The 16,247-nt window shown below is 40.6% G+C and overlaps 1 protein-coding gene and 1 pseudogene across 2 annotated transcripts; one reads left to right on the top strand and one right to left on the bottom strand.

The window, feature by feature from the left end:
* The first annotated feature begins 996 nt into the window (after positions 1-996).
* On the top strand, positions 997-10,204 carry LOC103698092 (calnexin homolog). The gene is made up of 7 exons (XM_008780066.4): positions 997-1,111; positions 1,180-1,278; positions 1,392-1,461; positions 7,397-8,526; positions 8,627-8,698; positions 9,396-9,512; positions 9,608-10,204. Exons 2-7 carry the CDS (start codon positions 1,198-1,200, stop codon positions 9,746-9,748), a joined length of 1,611 nt encoding a protein of 536 aa, XP_008778288.4. The 5' UTR covers positions 997-1,111; positions 1,180-1,197; the 3' UTR covers positions 9,749-10,204.
* A 532-nt stretch (positions 10,205-10,736) lies between these two features.
* On the bottom strand, positions 10,737-13,525 carry LOC103698091 (pentatricopeptide repeat-containing protein At3g12770 pseudogene; annotated as a pseudogene). Its single transcript, XR_015971906.2, has one exon. The product of XR_015971906.2 is annotated as a pentatricopeptide repeat-containing protein At3g12770 pseudogene (transcript).
* Between the last annotated feature and the right edge of the window lie 2,722 nt (positions 13,526-16,247).

The raw sequence follows: 16,247 nt of genomic DNA, 5'->3' as shown, positions 1-16,247 counted from the left end.
CACAGGGGAGCGGCGGTCCGTCGGCGGGCGGCGTCCTCCGTCGGGGTGCCTACAGAAAAGCCGGTGGCCGGGTTTTCCGGCGCCGGCCCTCTGATGCTTAAGTCAGAGGGGGGGCAAGCTGTGTTTGAAGGAGAAAGAGGAGAACAGTATTTTTTTGAGTTTTCTGTGTCCAACCCCCCTTTGAGGAGCAAGGGTTCCCTTTTATAAGGGGGGTCAGTTTACCTGTGATGTGATGGGGCGAGACCGTTGTACGGCTCGGCATGTTGCTTGGACTGGCACACGATCGGGTGAATCATTGCATTGATGTCGGAGATGAGGCCGTCGTACGACCCGAGCTGGCACGCGATCGGGTGAATAATTGCATTGATGTCGGAGGTAAGGCCGAGATCAGAGACTTCTCATGGTTGACTAAACTCTGCTGAGCTGATTTGCCGTGGAGAGCTGTAGGTCCGTAGATAATAGGAGCCATGCGCATTAATTGTTGAGTAAGCCGGAGGTGCGCATTAATTGTTGAGTAAGCCGGAAGTGTGCATTAATTGTTGAGTAGGCCGGAGGTCCGCATTAATTGTTGAGTGAACTGGGGTTTGTAGAGGTCATGCGCAATAAATGCTGGGGCAGTGGCAGGATATGGCCCTTGGCCGGACCTCGGGGGTACGGCCGTAGTAGGTGGTCGACAAGAATAGACCTCGGGTGTCGGAAATTCTCCAGATCGGAGGTTCTGAGGTCGGACGTTCCGAGATCGGACGCCGACTTCGGTTGTCCAAGGTCGGCGGTTATGCGGCTTCTTAGGGGCGGGGTTACTATATTGCTGGGGAAAAACCGTATTCCCCCCAACAGAAACAAATCCAATCCATTCAATGATGAGAAAATTTGGATGATGCGGCATTATCGCATTAGTGGTGCAACGTGTCAAATGAGATAACCGGGCGTACCAACTCATGCGTAGGCTTCTTATAATCACGTCCGCAGACGGAAACGAAAGAGCGGGGAGAACAGTCCAGAGCTCCCCAGGCTCGTCGTCGCCACATCTCAGCCGCCGCCAGCTACTCCTGTACTATCTCTCCTCCTCACATCTTTCGACGAATCCGCCCCTCCGGCACTTTCATCTAGGGTTAGTGTTCTCGATCGCCTCTCTCCGATCCCAAACTTCTCTCAAACTTTTTTTTCCCCTCCATGTAGGTTTCTGTTTCACCTGTGATGGACGGAAGACGGATTGCACCACTGCTGCTGCTCATTCTGATCCAATGCTTCGCTCTCCAGCTTCGCGCCTCGGATCTAGTAATTCTTGTTTCGTTCTATATTAATTACGGCTGATAAAATGAATAATCGTTTGTTGTTCTTACGCTTTAGGTCTTTTATATTTAACAAGAAATGATGGATCTTTGTTTCAGTTGTTATACGAGCCGTTCGATGTATCTTTCGAGAAAAATTGGGTAGTTTCCGGGAAGGAAGATTACAATGGTATTGCTTTTAGATCCGATATTCCAGATAGTTATGAATAAATTCATTTTTCAAAAGTGATGTTTAAAAAATGTAGAAATGCGATTAGATTAGAGAAGAGAGTTATACTTTCAGCTATTGGATCTATGCGCCTTTCGTTAGATGATTTATGATATTAGTCTTGTGTGTTCTCTCTTGTTGTCTGTTTGTAGCCGGCCGAAGACATTTCTTTCCTCGGACCTTTATCACAGTCATGGTCATTGTTATGATATTGTAATCATGAAGTACTCATTGTTGTGGGTCGGGTTTATTTGATTGAGTCAGGATCCTCTCCAGTAAATTTGTTGATTCATGTAGTAAGTGCACTGACGTGACTACCAACAAGAACATGTTCAATTGTAGGACGTTGCACATTTGGATAATGATCGAATAGGTTTATTTTGATGAAGAGGATGAATCATTTAACGATTTAATTTTGGCATTTGTAGTGTAAACCATCATAACAGTTTACATTCCTTGCTTTAGATCAGAGGAAGATTCTTGATTCACCTAAAATAACTATTTTCTGCATTTGATAGTTCGATAAGTGATGTAATTGCAAATAAGCTTCATGTGAATCGATTCTGTGCATATTTATTTATATTGATTCTGTGAAAATATATCGATTGTTTTGATATCCATTGCTGGTCTTAGGTCTGGATGTGATAGTAGAACAGAACATGTTAGTACAGATCGAAACAGAACTCATATTATAGATTGATTGGTTATGAGGCACCCAGTCTGAACAAGTGGCATGCCAAACAGACAAATATCTCACTCAAATCACTTCTAATATGCCTGCATAATATATTAGTAGTGTTTCTTGAATTTTTTGAAGCTCGCAAGTTTTTAAGATACTTCAACAGAAAATAATTGAAATCGCCATGGTTCCTCTGGATGCAAATTAAATTAATACGATATTTTAGAATTCTTAAATTCTAATATTCATCATGATTGTTATCAATTTTATTCACAAAAGCTTCTCTTTTTTATATTAGTGTATGTAGTGTTACATGAAACTATTTTGACGGGTAAAGCTCAGCATTTAAAAAGGAACAAGCTTACATTAGCCACATCTTGATAGGCATCGTCTTGCTTCTGTTACACTTTCCTTTGTATGGAATGTGAATTTAATTCATAGTTACATTGTGCAAGTCTGCCTGCACTATGTGTCCTTTCTTTTGGTTGACCAGGACCATGCCAGTATTTACTTATTCAGTAGGAGGAGAAGTTTGTACCAATCGTAAGCAACTTCAGTTTTCTCAACTAATTGTTGAATATTTTTCTGTCCTGGACACAAATATTAAAAGGGTTCTGTTTGCAGTCTTCACCACCTGTCAATTAAGGCGCGCACATAAAAATTCATACCATGCAGCATGATGCGACAAGAGCAGAATAATGGTGATAAAAATAATCAACAATTAAAAATTTTAAAAGTTAAATATATGCATCATTTTTTTTTTTTGAGAAATGAGATGGATGCATCCTAACTTCATTCTTTGATAATAAAATTATCTATCGCTGGAGCTTTTTCTACTTGGGTAACTGACTCACCAACTCCTAGTACAGGACTCCTGCATTCTTTTTAAAATTTTAACTTCCTTTGAATATGGAACTTGGTTTGATTGTAACAGTTAGAAATTATGTATACAAATAAATATTATAGCGGAAATTTGTATACCTAGCAATTCCAAAAATTTGATTTTTTAGAGGTTGCTTCACGTGTTCCAAAGTTTGAACCTCCAAAGCTTGAGCCGCCCGAGTTTCTGCTTAGTGAAGGAATGCATTACGAGAACAACGTCCACTATTTCCACAGCCTGAATGCCCCATTCAAGAGAAAACACAAGAAGATGTAAGAGAAATTTTTCCGTGCACTTTCAACTAGGGAGGGGGGCTTTATATAGGCCCCACAAAACCATAATTGATGGCTGGATTAAATTCAATTGTCATTTATGGTCGTTTTGCCTTTTGGGCAAAACAGCATGTAATGCCTAGCTTAAAGCAAGATGTTACTGTCAGGCTATGGGAGAAACGCCCACTGAGAGTGCCCTCCCTTTTATTACATCTCTCACTCGCGCACAGTGGGCATGACCCCAGTCATACATCTCCTTAAGTGTACTCAATCTTGTTCATACTAGCAAACAGATTGTGCAACCACCGAACACACATATAGAAAAAATATGGGAGCACTACACCAAATCTTTCACGAGAGAGCCAGTATAGCAACATCTCTAAGTATCTCGTTATGCCCTAGACCTTTTCAGACACAGTAGATCAAGCCTTTTTTAAACTCTTTCGAGGATAAATACTCAAAATAATGCTTAATCCTTATAGATTACCGTGATGTATTCACGATTATGTCACTATACGCTATAGCGCCATAACCTGTCGACAGCAAATACACTCACTGATGTGTCAATGAATAGTCTTTCCTTCGCCCTCATGCCACTTAATCTTGGTCTAACTGCTTTTCCACAAATGCCCCCTTTAGACTGTATCAATCATAGTCATAGGCAACACGCTATAGTAGCTGACATCAAAACCTTAGTCTTATGACGTAGTCAAAAGTAAACAAGAGTATAGAATAAGTCAATTAAATGACTCAAGGACTTACACAGTGATCAAGTAGGGATTCATTCTCTCACTTCCATAGTTGGTCAAATTAAGCACATGTAGTATGAACCACATGCTACGATGGAGTTTTCTTTGATAAAGAGTGTATGTCTAAACTCTAAAATATGATACAGATCTTAGTCTGGTCGCTTATCAAGTGCCTAACTTGAGTTCTCATTTTGTTTGCCTCCCCAAGGCGCCAAAAGTAGATCTCACATCTGGCTAACCACAGGTCGCTTATCAAGTCCATACACTTAAAAAGAACTTCATCTTAACTCCAACTAAGGCAACATATTTGTGTTTATCATCCTAATTTGTTCCACAAGCCCAAAAATATTGTCTTATCTCAGCTCGCTATCCAAGCGCTAGAGGCGATTGCTCATGTGAGTGAGCCAATATATGCCTATCGACATACCTTTACATACTATAATCATGTAGTATGTTCATGTGTGATCATCATCAATCATGCTATGTGACAAAGTACCAAACAATGAATAGCGTTAATATCCCAAATAGGTATACAAATCATAGTCAACTGAAGAAAAAAAATACAATCTACGCAACCCTAAACTTTTAACATGTGTCTTAAAAGCATCTTTTGCTATAGGCTTAGTCAAGGGATCCGCAACCATGCGACTTGTAGAAATATATTTCAGGACCACCTTCTTATGTGCAATCATATCCCTCACATAGTGATATCGAATGCCAATATATTTGGTTCTTCCATGATACTTTGGATCCTTAGTATAGGCAATTGTTGTCGTATTATCACAATGAATCGTCATAGGATCTGAAGCATCCTTAATAACTCCAAGGTGTTGCAGAAACCTCCTCAACCAAACTGCTTCTTCAACAGCTGTTGAACATACTATATATTCCGACTCCATGGTCGATAAACCGATACAGGGTTGTTTCTTACTACTCCAGGTAATTGTGCCATTATTAAGCAAGAAAGCATATCTAGAAGTCGATTTGCGCTCATGCAGATCGCTGCCCCAACCATCGTCAGTATAGCCAATAAGCTGTAAATCTGAACCCTGATAGTAAAGCACATAGTCTATTGTCCCCTTGAGGTATCTTAAAACTCTCTTGACGGTTTTGTAATGAAGAATTTCGGAGTTGGATTGAAATATGCTGACTAAGCCAACTGAATAACATATGTCTAGTCATGTACACGTCATAGCATACATCAAACTGCTTACATCACTGGCATAGGGAACACGAGATATTTTCTCAATTTCTACTGGAGTCTTAGGATACATTTCTTGATATAAGTTTTTACCTTTCGCTATAGGAGTGTCAATAGGCTTACAGTCATACATCTGGAAGCATTTAAGAATTTTTTCCATATAGGTCTTTTGAGACATGCCCATAAGTCTCTTTAAGTGATCTCTAAAGATCTTAGCTCCCAGAATGTAGTCTGCTTCACCCATATCCTTCATTTCAAAATTGGAGGATAGTCATTCTTTCGTGGCGACAATTAACTCCTTATCATTTCCGGCCAACAATATGTCATCAACATATAATGACAATATAATGAAACCATCCTTGGACCGTTTAACATTGACACAATGGTCTTTCTCAATCATCGTAAACTCATTCGATAGAATGGCTCGATGGAATCTAAGGTACCATTGCCTAGATGATTGTTTCAGGCCATAAATGGACCAATTGAGCTTACATACTTTGCGCTCTTGTCCTTTGACCACAAAACTAATTAGTTGATTCATATAGACATTCTTATCTAGTTCTCTATTGAGAAATGCAGTCTTAATGTCCATTTGATATAATTCTAAATCAAACTTTGCAACTATGGCCAAAATTAGGCGAATTGAGGTAAACCTCACAACTGGAAAGAAGGTTTTCTTATAGTCTATACCCTCCTGCTGGGTATAATCCTTTGCCACAAGGCGAGCTTTATGCCTTTTTATTGACCCATCCGCCTTGCATTTGACTTTTAGAACCCATTTGTTCCCAATTGCTTTTCGCCTTGGCGGTAAATCTACCAGATTCTAGACCTGATGAGTCCTCATTGACTCCAACTCATCATCTAATGCTTTTATCTACTCATCTTTAGCAGAAGATGAGAGAGCCTCTTCAACTGTTCTAGGCTCATCATCATCATGTGGAGCAACCATGAAAGCTTCCCCTTCAATCTCAAAACAACTACGGGGAATGTTTCCATGTTGACTTCTACGCAGTTGAGGTTGATGTTGATCATCTTGTAATGGTGTACTCCCACTAGGTGGTAAGTCGCTCTTACTATCCCTAGGAGTTAGAGAAATTCTTCTTCATCCTCTACTAGGCCACTTGGAGCATCTTTCTTTTGATCTATAACTTCATATAATTCTAAGTTTCTATCAACCTCTCTTCTACTTGGGAATTCATCTTCTATAAAATCCATATCTCGTGATTCAATTTCAGTCACACTTCCATCAGATTGTTCACCTATTAAAACATAGCCCTTGGAATGCTTTGGGTATCTTATAAAGATACATTTTCTTCTTCTAGGGCTCAACTTTTCATGCTTGTGAGAAGTATCATGAACAAAACTCGTTGAACCCCATGGCCACAAGTTATTTAAATTAGGTTCCTTGTTGGTCCCCCCAATAACATATCGGTAGGTTTACTTGTGCCATTATTGACCTAACCATCTCTAGTATTGTACAATTTCTGTATACCTAGCAATCCCAAAAATTTGATCCTTCAGAGGTTGTTTCACGTGTCCCAAAGTTTGAACCTCTAAAGCTTGAGACGCCAGAGTTTCTACTCAGTGAAGAAATGCATTACGAGAGCAACATCCATTATTTCCACGGCCTGAATGCCCCAATCAAGAGAGAAAACAAGAAAATGCAAGAAGAGAAATTTTTTCATGCACTTTCAACTAGGGAGGTGGGGGGGCTTTATATAAGGGCCCTCAAAACCATAACTGATCTAGCCATCAATGGCCATTTATAGCCGTTTTGCCTCGGGCAAAACAGCATGTAATGCCTGGCTTAAAGCCAAGTATTACTGTCAGGCTATGGGAGGAACGCCCACTGAGGGCGCCCTCCTTTTTATTACAGTAACATATCTAGTTCGAGTAGTGACTGATTATGGCTTGTTTAATCTTTGCATGTTTAACATGGCCATGCCTTTAGGTTTTCGAATTTTAACATCTCTGCTGCTATCCTAAGGACATCGGTTGCCAAGTACAGTTATCAATTGCAGAATGTGCTTGCTGACTTCTACAAGTTTTCTAATTATTTTTTCCCTTTGGCTACATCCTTCTAAAAGAGGCCTTGTTTTTGCCTGTTGGGCACAGGTATATGGAAACATTCCCAGAGTGATGGACATGAAGACTATGGCCTTCTTGTAAGCGAAAAGGCGAAGAAGTATGCAATAGTCAAAGACCTTGATGAACCAGTTAACATCAAGGATAGAACCCTGGTTTTTCAATATGAAACTCGATTTCAGAATGGGCTTGAGTGTGGAGGTGCTTATCTGAAGTATCTCAGACCTCAAGATGCCGGATGGACTCCCAGGGAGTTTGACAATGAGTCACCCTATTCCATCATGTTTGGACCTGACAAGTGTGGCTCTACAAATAAGGTGCACTTCATCCTTAAGCACAAGAGTCCAAAAACTGGTGTCTTTGTCGAGCATCATCTAAAGAACCCACCATCAGTCCCATATGACAAATTCACTCATGTTTACACTGCTAGTCTGAAACCTGATAATGAGTTAACGATTTTGATAGATGGGGAGGGAAAGAAGAAGGCAAACTTTTTATCTGCTGATGATTTTGAACCACCGCTTATTCCACCCAAAACGATTCCTGATCCAGATGATAAGAAGCCTGAGGACTGGGATGAGAGGGCTAAAATTCCAGATCCTGATGCTGTGAAACCTGATGATTGGGATGAGAATGCTCCTGAGGAGATCGAAGATGAGGAAGCTGTCAAGCCGGAAGGGTGGTTGGATGATGAGCCTGAGGAAATTGATGATCCTGACGCCACCAAACCAGCGGACTGGGATGATGAAGAAGATGGAGAATGGGAAGCACCAAAAATTGATAACCCAAAGTGCGAGGAAGCACCTGGATGCTGTGAGTGGAAGAGACCAATGAAGAAAAATCCAGCATACAAGGGAAAGTGGCATGCTCCTTTGATTGACAACCCAAACTACAAGGGTATCTGGAAACCACGGCAGATACCAAATCCTGACTATTTTGAGCTTGACAAACCTGATTTTGAGCCTATTGCTTCCATTGGGATTGAGATTTGGACAATGCAGGATGGCATTCTGTTTGACAATATTTTGATAGCTGTTGACGAGAAAGTGGCTGAATCATATAGGGAAAAGATGTGGAAGCCTAAATATGAAGCTGAGCAATCAAAGCAGAAGGCTGAAGAAGCAGTTTCTGGATTTTCAGATGCGCTTGCTAGCTTCCAGGTACTAGTAATGTCTCTTAAAATTGTTTGTTTTTCAGATGTAGTTATCTCATGGCATTTCTGCCTAATCAATTTTTAATATGATTATTGGGCAATTGCAGAAGAAAGTATTTGATGTTCTTTACAAAGTAGCAGACATTCCCGTCTTTGCGCCATACAGGTCCAAGATCATCGTAAGTGGCCCATGCCATTATTGTGTTGCTTACTGCAGTTACTGATATAACATTTTCGTCAATCTATTAATGTGGATCCTAGAATAAACATTTTAAGGGATTTCTCCAACTGTAAAAGCAAATTGCTTCTATGTATATATACTAAATAAAAATTTCAACAAAATTTAGAAACTCTGGATTTGTTGGAAGCTATATAATTTTTTGAAACAAACTATCATTCATTTAGTAGAACTTGACCTTTTTTTAAGCTGATTATCATTTACTTGATAGTCAATAGTTAATAGTGCTATATAATCCATTCAGTTCTTACTATGTCATCAGAATAAGCGGATATCTCTATTAGTTGATTCCTCATTATCACAGTCGTAAATTGCACCTGTCAATGGACATCTGACAGGAGCAGCTGAACAAATTGTTTGATAGTATCATTCAACACTTTGCTTGCATCTCTCTAATCCATTAGATAGAGAGGGTTCAAAGGGGAGCACATCTTTTGATAAATACTATAGTGCTTTATCATTTCAAGGCTTCAAGCTTTATTTGCAGCTTCATGGCCTTGAAAACATAATTCTGATTGCATAGCATATAAATGTATTTTTGTTTGTTTTTCCCCTCTTCCAAATCTTATTATGTTTTGTACGCCTTCGTAGAGTTTAAGCATGGAATCATATTCAGGTCCAAATGATTTGTTTTGCAGGGTGTCATTGAGAAAGGAGAAAAACAGCCAAACCTGACGATTGGAATCATGGTGGCTATTGTTGTGGTCCTCGCTACAGTTATCTTCAGAATTCTTTTTGGCAGAAAGAAACCTGCAGTGGGTTTTGACCTTTCTTTTTTGTTCCTCTATTCTTTTTATTGTTTATTTGCTAAATTGTAAAAAGTTTTGCTTACAGAAAACTTTTTTGGCAGGCACCACCAAAGACCACCTCTAGAGCCAAGAGGGCTAAAGCCACTAAGAATGGCGGAGTAGGAAGCACTACTGAAAAGAAAGAGGAAAATGAGAAAGAGAATGCAGCAGCACTGCGTCAGCGATCCAGGCGGGAGACATAGGAGAGGATTATATTGGACTTGAAATTTTGGATTGGTTATTTTCAGAAAGTACACATCCAAGGATTTGAGCATAAACCAGATTTCGCGATTCTCTGCCTCTGATTTTATATTCAGCCTCATTCTTTTCTCATTTCATGCTTTCCCATTAACTTCTAGACTGAATTTGTGTTGCACAGCAGGTGTTGTTTGAGGTTGGTCAAAGGATCCTCGGGCTATTTATTAGCGTGGTTGTCTTTTTTTTTCTTCTTCTTCTTCTTCTTTTCTTTTTTGACAAAAACCAAATATATGTTAACTAGCATCAAATGTATGTTTTATTTTTTACCCTATCTAGTTGGAGTCATGCTGTGTTATTTACTCAACATCTAGTTTGTCTGCTGTCTCCAGCAACAGGTGGCTTTTATTGGATGATGTATCCCATTGTCAAGAATGACCAACTTATTAGAATAGTTCTGGACATCTCATCTTCTGTTGGCTTTATATTCTGTTGGTTTCATCTCCTTGATAGGCTCTGACATGGCATGAAGTCCGAGTCATTACCCCATTGATGGTTCTCTTTCTCCAGAGATGGCTACAAGAGTGAATGATTCAATCCTAGTAGTTTGAAAGACATAGCTATGTTGCTTAAGTATGCTCCCACCAATCTTTCCATTCTGGCTACCTTCTTGTTCCGCCGATTATTTTTCTCAATTGTAATAGCTAAACTTCTGCATTGCGTGCATGAACAGCAAATGCAAACTCCGTCCTATGATTTATTATGATCTGACCACTTTCTCAAGTTTTTACTAAAAAGCTTCTACGGCTGCTATAATTAATTTTGTGATTGGTTTCGATCTTATTGAATCAGTTCAACTTGCTTTGCTTAAGAATTGTGCCTAGCATATCCTGCTACTATAGTTTCTTGGTGCTCAGAGGGTTAACCACACATTTGGTCGCCAACACTTGCATGAGGGGAAAAAAAAGTTGCTCTGTCCAAAGAAGTGAAACATCCTTTGCAAATCAAAAGTGATCATATTGATTAGTAAGATGGATAATGTCCTCTGACATCTTTGTAGTGCATACAGTGCCAACCAACCTTGGTTTTCTTAACACAAAACTGTTTAGTTGGAAGAGTTTGCATTTGTTACTTTATAATCACTTGATGCACTCGGGGAACTGGGCTTTACATTTTTTCCCCTTCCAAGGCTCTGCATCACTCGCTGCTTCCAGTTTTTGCTGCAATGTTCTACATCAGCACTGCCCCTAACCTTGCTGTTTCAAAACCTTACCTCTTGATGGCGGATAAACTGTTTGGGGTGATGTTTATTTATTAAATCAAACCTTTCTATCACCTTGACCCCTTGACCCATAGTTAATCCGTTCCCGAAGGAGATAGTTCACTTATTCAAGCTTGATTCTTCCAACTCTAGATATCCTTCACTTTCTCCATAGCAGCATCCCCATTCTTCTAAGGTGCTGGCCTGCTGGTCATTGGCCATAATGAGCTTGTTCCACCCAATCACCACATATCTCTACATGAACAAAGCCCATCCTTAAAATGGTGGAAGATCTGAGGATCCTTCAACACAATCTCCTTCCCAACAATTCTGGAGATCATCTTCAATGAAGCATGGCAACTTCTGCATACACTGAGGTTCTTGGCCACGCGCAAGGTCGTGCTCCCTTGCGTGCTGATCAGCCCAAAAGCAACAGCCAGCATCTCGCTATGGCCACAAGGAATGCATTCCCTCTCTTCATCCACATCATGCAGACCGAAATCCTTCTCTAAGACATGCCCCTCTGCTTTCATCCTCTTCATCAAGCACTCTAGCTCCCAGTATATCCTTTGCGACCTCGGGTGCGAAACATCTCCCACTCCAAAGACATGAACTTTCCTCCGAACCTCAATCCAGCTACACGCCTTCTTTGGCTTCAAACCCATGTCTCGAATGGTCTCCCTCAACCCTTCTACCACATCCCACTTTCGGCTGGCTGCGTACATATTTAACATCAGTACATAGTTTTCAGCATTCAGTGGCTCTAGCTCAATCAATTGCTCAGCAATTCGCTTCCCCGTCTTCATATTTCGGTGCACTCGGCAGCCTCCTAGCATTGCTCTCTGCACCATAGCATGGTGCCCTATCCGGTGGTCCTCCACAAATGCCCGCACTTCATCAAATAGCCCGGCACGAGATAGAAGACTAACCATTAGAGCAAAATGCTCAAGTTCTGGTTCTTGTATAAATTCGAAGAAATGCCTGCCCTCCTCAACCATGCAAGCAGTGCTACAAGCATGGAGAGCTGCAGCAAAAGTGGTCCTATCAGGTAATACGGTGGAACTCTCCTCCATTTGATGAAATAGAGAAATTCCACGATCACCTCGCCCATGTAAGCTATATCCCAATATCATCACAGTCCAGGATATAACATCCTTCTCTAATATTCTATTAAAAATCTTTGAAGCTGCCTCGATGCTTCCTGACTTCACATACATGTCCATAAGAGCATTAGAAACTGTGGGATTCATATGTATTTGACGTCGAATTATGCATCCATGAATCTCCTTACCATGTTTGTAAGCAGCTACCCTGGCACAAGCTGGGAGGATCGCAGAGACTGTGAATGAAACAGGTGCCACTCCTTCTATACACATAGCTCGAAACAACTTCAGTCCTTCATTAAAAACTCCATTATTCACATAACCACTGATTATTGTAGTCCAGGCCACCGCATCTTTTGATGGCATCTGGTCGAAAAGAGCACGAGCCTCTTCAATCCTTTCACAATCCAAATACATTTTCAAAAGTGAATTGCCCACTAAAACATCAGACTCCAATCCAGTCCTTCCTGCAATCTTGAGAAGCTTCTTCCCTTCATGGACTGACCTCAATTGTCCGCATGCTCTCGCCGCTGTAGCCAATGCCACCACATCCAATTCCATGTTTGAATTCACCATTCGGTGGAACAACTGCAATGCAAAACTAGGTTTGTCCTCCATTAAGTATAGTTTGGCTAGCAGCGTCCAGGAGACGGAGTTCTTCTGGTTCGAGCAATTAAAAACCACGCCAGCAATGTCAGCTCCTTCAAATTGGCCATAGAATTCCATAAGTGCAGTGACGACATAGGAATCTGAGGCGAACCCAAGCTTAAGAGCGTGTGCATGGACTTGTTTTCCATTGGAGGAGGCATCGGAGAGACCAGAAGCACGGAGGACGGCGGGAAGGGTGTGGCGGTCCGGGCGGACACCGCAAAGGAGCATGTGGCGGTAGACAAGGATGGTTTGCCAGCAGTTGCCGTCGACGAGGTGGGCCCGGAGGAGGGAGTTCCAAGCAAAGGTATCCCGGAGGGGAATTTGGTCGAGCGGTTGGTAGGCAGTGGGGACTGATCCGATGGGTCTGATTTGGGTGCGGTGGTGGCGGTGGTGGTGCCGCCGCCGCTGCTGCTCTGGGCCTTTAATGGGTTGGGTGGCCTTGGTGAAGGCTTGAGTTGAAATAGAGCAGCATTGAAGGGATTGGAGGAGGGACATTTTGAATGGTAAGCCTCGAGTTCCCCCTATGGTTTTGGTTTTCTGCTTTGGATTTTGGGCAGGTGGGGTGGCTCCACACTAATATGGGATAAGGCCTTCGTAACTAAGCCACGTGGCATTACATTTGTAAACCTGGCTTGGTCTCAATGTCATTCTGCTGGGGTTCATGGAATCTATAGCTGGAGAATGAGGTAAGCTAACTGTTGTGTGTGTGTGTGTGTGTGTGTGTGTTTTCTGGGGTGGAATTGGTACTTGGCAGGTACACATAAAATGGTAGTCACATAACAGAACCCATCTAAAAGGGGAAAAAATGCAAAGAGGAATATTACACATATTTCAAATATACTAATTAATGGCAATAAAGTTAGTTTGGCAATTTTTATTTTTTTTTTAATTTTTAAATTTGCTGAATTTTTATTTAAATTAATCTCCATAAAGACAAGCTCATTACTTTTGTTATCCCTTATTAAGTAGGGTCTTGGATAAATTATGGCTTGATCCATAGAACTGGAAATTGAAATATCCAAGTCAAATTTAATATGTTTAGTGCATACAAGAAAAATAACATTAACCAGTTTAGATGATTCCCCCATGGTATTGCCAAATACCAGATATGAATGAGACACTAGTCTCGGTAATGAGAAGTAGGTTAAGAGGATTACCTTTTATACAATAAAGTAGAAGTGGAAACCACTAATAGAGGATAGCCGAAGATCGGCTAAGATGGTGACATGTAATTGCCCAAAGACTCAGGCTGAGTAAATTTCGAGTTGAAATCTTCATTGTCACTCTAAATTGTCTACTTCTTTTCTTACTTCTCTCTCCCTTAGCCGAAACTTTTTTTCTCTTTCTTGCTTCTTCTTCTTCTTCATCTTTAGGAAGCTTCTAAATTTTCTAATGATTAATGATAGGTCTTCATCTTTATCACCAGATTCTTCAATTTTTGTGCAATCTTTTTGATTTGAGGACTTGAATACTAACATTTTTTTCTTTTCGTTGCTATTCTCTTCTTCTTGATTCATCATTGATGATCTTTGTGAGATTTTGATGTTTACAAAGCCATTAAGGACATGTTATTGTACTAATAAGTTTATGTTCAGTGTTTCAAAAAAATGTCGAAATAATTCAAGATAAATTAGTAAGAACAAATTTGAAAAGACTTTGGATCAGTAAATGGCAAAGGAACAATCCTCGAGTCGACTCAAGAAGGGTTCGAGTCGACTCTGGCACAAACAGAATTGTCGACACACTTCTGGCACGCTAAGGAGCTGACTCATGGTTGAGCTCAAGTCGACTCTATCAAAGTGCGAGTCGACTCCAAAAGATCAAGAGACGACTCCCTTCACAGTGAGCTAAAAGACAAAAGTCAAAAATAGTGGCCGAGTCGACTCATAAGAAACTCGAGTCGACTCTCTGAGACACTCTCAGAGAAAGATAGAAACTTGGTTTTTGGGATGAACAGTGGCCGAGTCAACTCCAGGAGACATCGAGTCGACTCTCTGAGAAAAAGACAGAAACTTGTTTTTCGGATGAACAGTGGGCGAGTCAACTCTAGGAGACATCGAATCGACTCCCTGAGAAAAAGACAGAAACTTGTTTTTCGGATGAACAGTGGCCGAATCGACTCCATGATGCATTGAGTCGACTCCCTGAGAGAATAATAGAAGAGCGATTTTTCTGATGAACAAGGGCTGAGTCGACTCCAGAAATCATCGAGCCGACTCACTCAAATAAAGAAGCTCAGATGAACAGTTAGGCGAGTCGACTCTAGAAAATCCCGAGTCGACTCCAGAAAATCCCGAGTCGACTCCACTGATGAACAACAGAAGATCAGTTATAAAGGACCCAAACTCGAGTCGACAACTTAGAAGTTTGAGTCGACTCCAGGTCCATACGAGCCGACTCGAAGTTTACACGAGTCGACTCCAAATCGACTGGAAGCTCTAACGGCTACATTTTCAAAAGAACAGTACAGAGGAAAAAGGTTGGTAACGGCTATATTTTTGTGTCTAACGGATAGTAATGCATTCCCTCCTACTCAAAGATTATAAAAACAAAGGATTCAAAAAATAAAAAAATAAGAAAGAAAAAGAAGTGAAAAAGAGAGTTCAAGGAATACAATCAAGAGCTTGAGCCAAATAGATTTTTCGTTTTTTTGTGAGCTATTGAATTAGAGCAAGGAGCTGAGCAAATAAGAAAAGCATTCAAGAAGAGATCCATCAACAGTCAATCTCCGGCTCAACTCGGTGCAATTCTCTCATCAACAAAAATCTAAAGTGCCATCAACCATTGCTCAACCTACTGAGTTTGCTTTTATTTCAAACTGAGCAATAGTTGTTTTGTATACATTTTAATTCTTTTACTTTTGGTTAGGTTCGTTGGTAGTTCCGCAAAAACCAACAATTAGGTTTGTTGGTGAGCCCGCAAAACCAACGGAAAGGTTAATTGGTGATCCCGAAAAACCAATTGTAAGATTTGGATTGTGAGCCTGGAAAAACAATCCAACTGTAATCAGGAAGATTATAGTGAATTCCCAAGGAGAGTCTTGGGGAGTGGAAGTAGGTGCTTTGGAGTGCACCGAACCACTATAAAATCTTGTGTCTTTGTGTGTGTGACTATTATCTCTATCTTTTAGTTTTATATTTGTGCAAGTACTTAGGATTAATTCTATTCTGCTGCACCATTAAGAGTTAAAATTTGAAAAACCCAATTCACCCCTCCCCCCCTCTTGGGTTGTCATGTTTAGGCAACAAGTGGTATCAGAATCTAGTTCTTTAGTATTAGTTGTTAATCTAACGATCAAAGAGAAAAAAATCATAGCAGCCCAAGTAGGAAGTTCTATAAGTGAGGGACAATCAACAAATAAACCTTCCTTGTTTAATGGCACAAATTATACATACTGGAAAGCTCGGATAAGGATATTCATTCAAGCTCTAGATTATGATTTATGGAACATCATAACTAGAGGACCACACATACCCTCCATTAGCATAGATT

Source organism: Phoenix dactylifera, chromosome 12 (genome assembly GCF_051530095.1).
Source record: "Phoenix dactylifera cultivar Ajwa chromosome 12, Ajwa_hap1_PhDact_Kaust_v1.1, whole genome shotgun sequence".
NCBI lineage: Eukaryota > Viridiplantae > Streptophyta > Magnoliopsida > Arecales > Arecaceae > Phoenix > Phoenix dactylifera.
Note: the sequence above shows the minus strand (reverse complement) of the source record. Positions and strands in the feature narration are given on the sequence as shown.

Bases quoted from the DNA above. Each gene is read 5' to 3' on its own strand.
- LOC103698092 (XM_008780066.4), top strand. From the start codon at position 1,198: ATGGACGGAAGACGGATTGCACCACTGCTGCTGCTCATTCTGATCCAA. The intron at 1,279-1,391 runs GTAATTCTTGTT...TCTTTGTTTCAG, and splicing joins AGCTTCGCGCCTCGGATCTA to TTGTTATACGAGCCGTTCGA. The intron at 1,462-7,396 runs GTATTGCTTTTA...TGTTGGGCACAG, and splicing joins CGGGAAGGAAGATTACAATG to GTATATGGAAACATTCCCAG.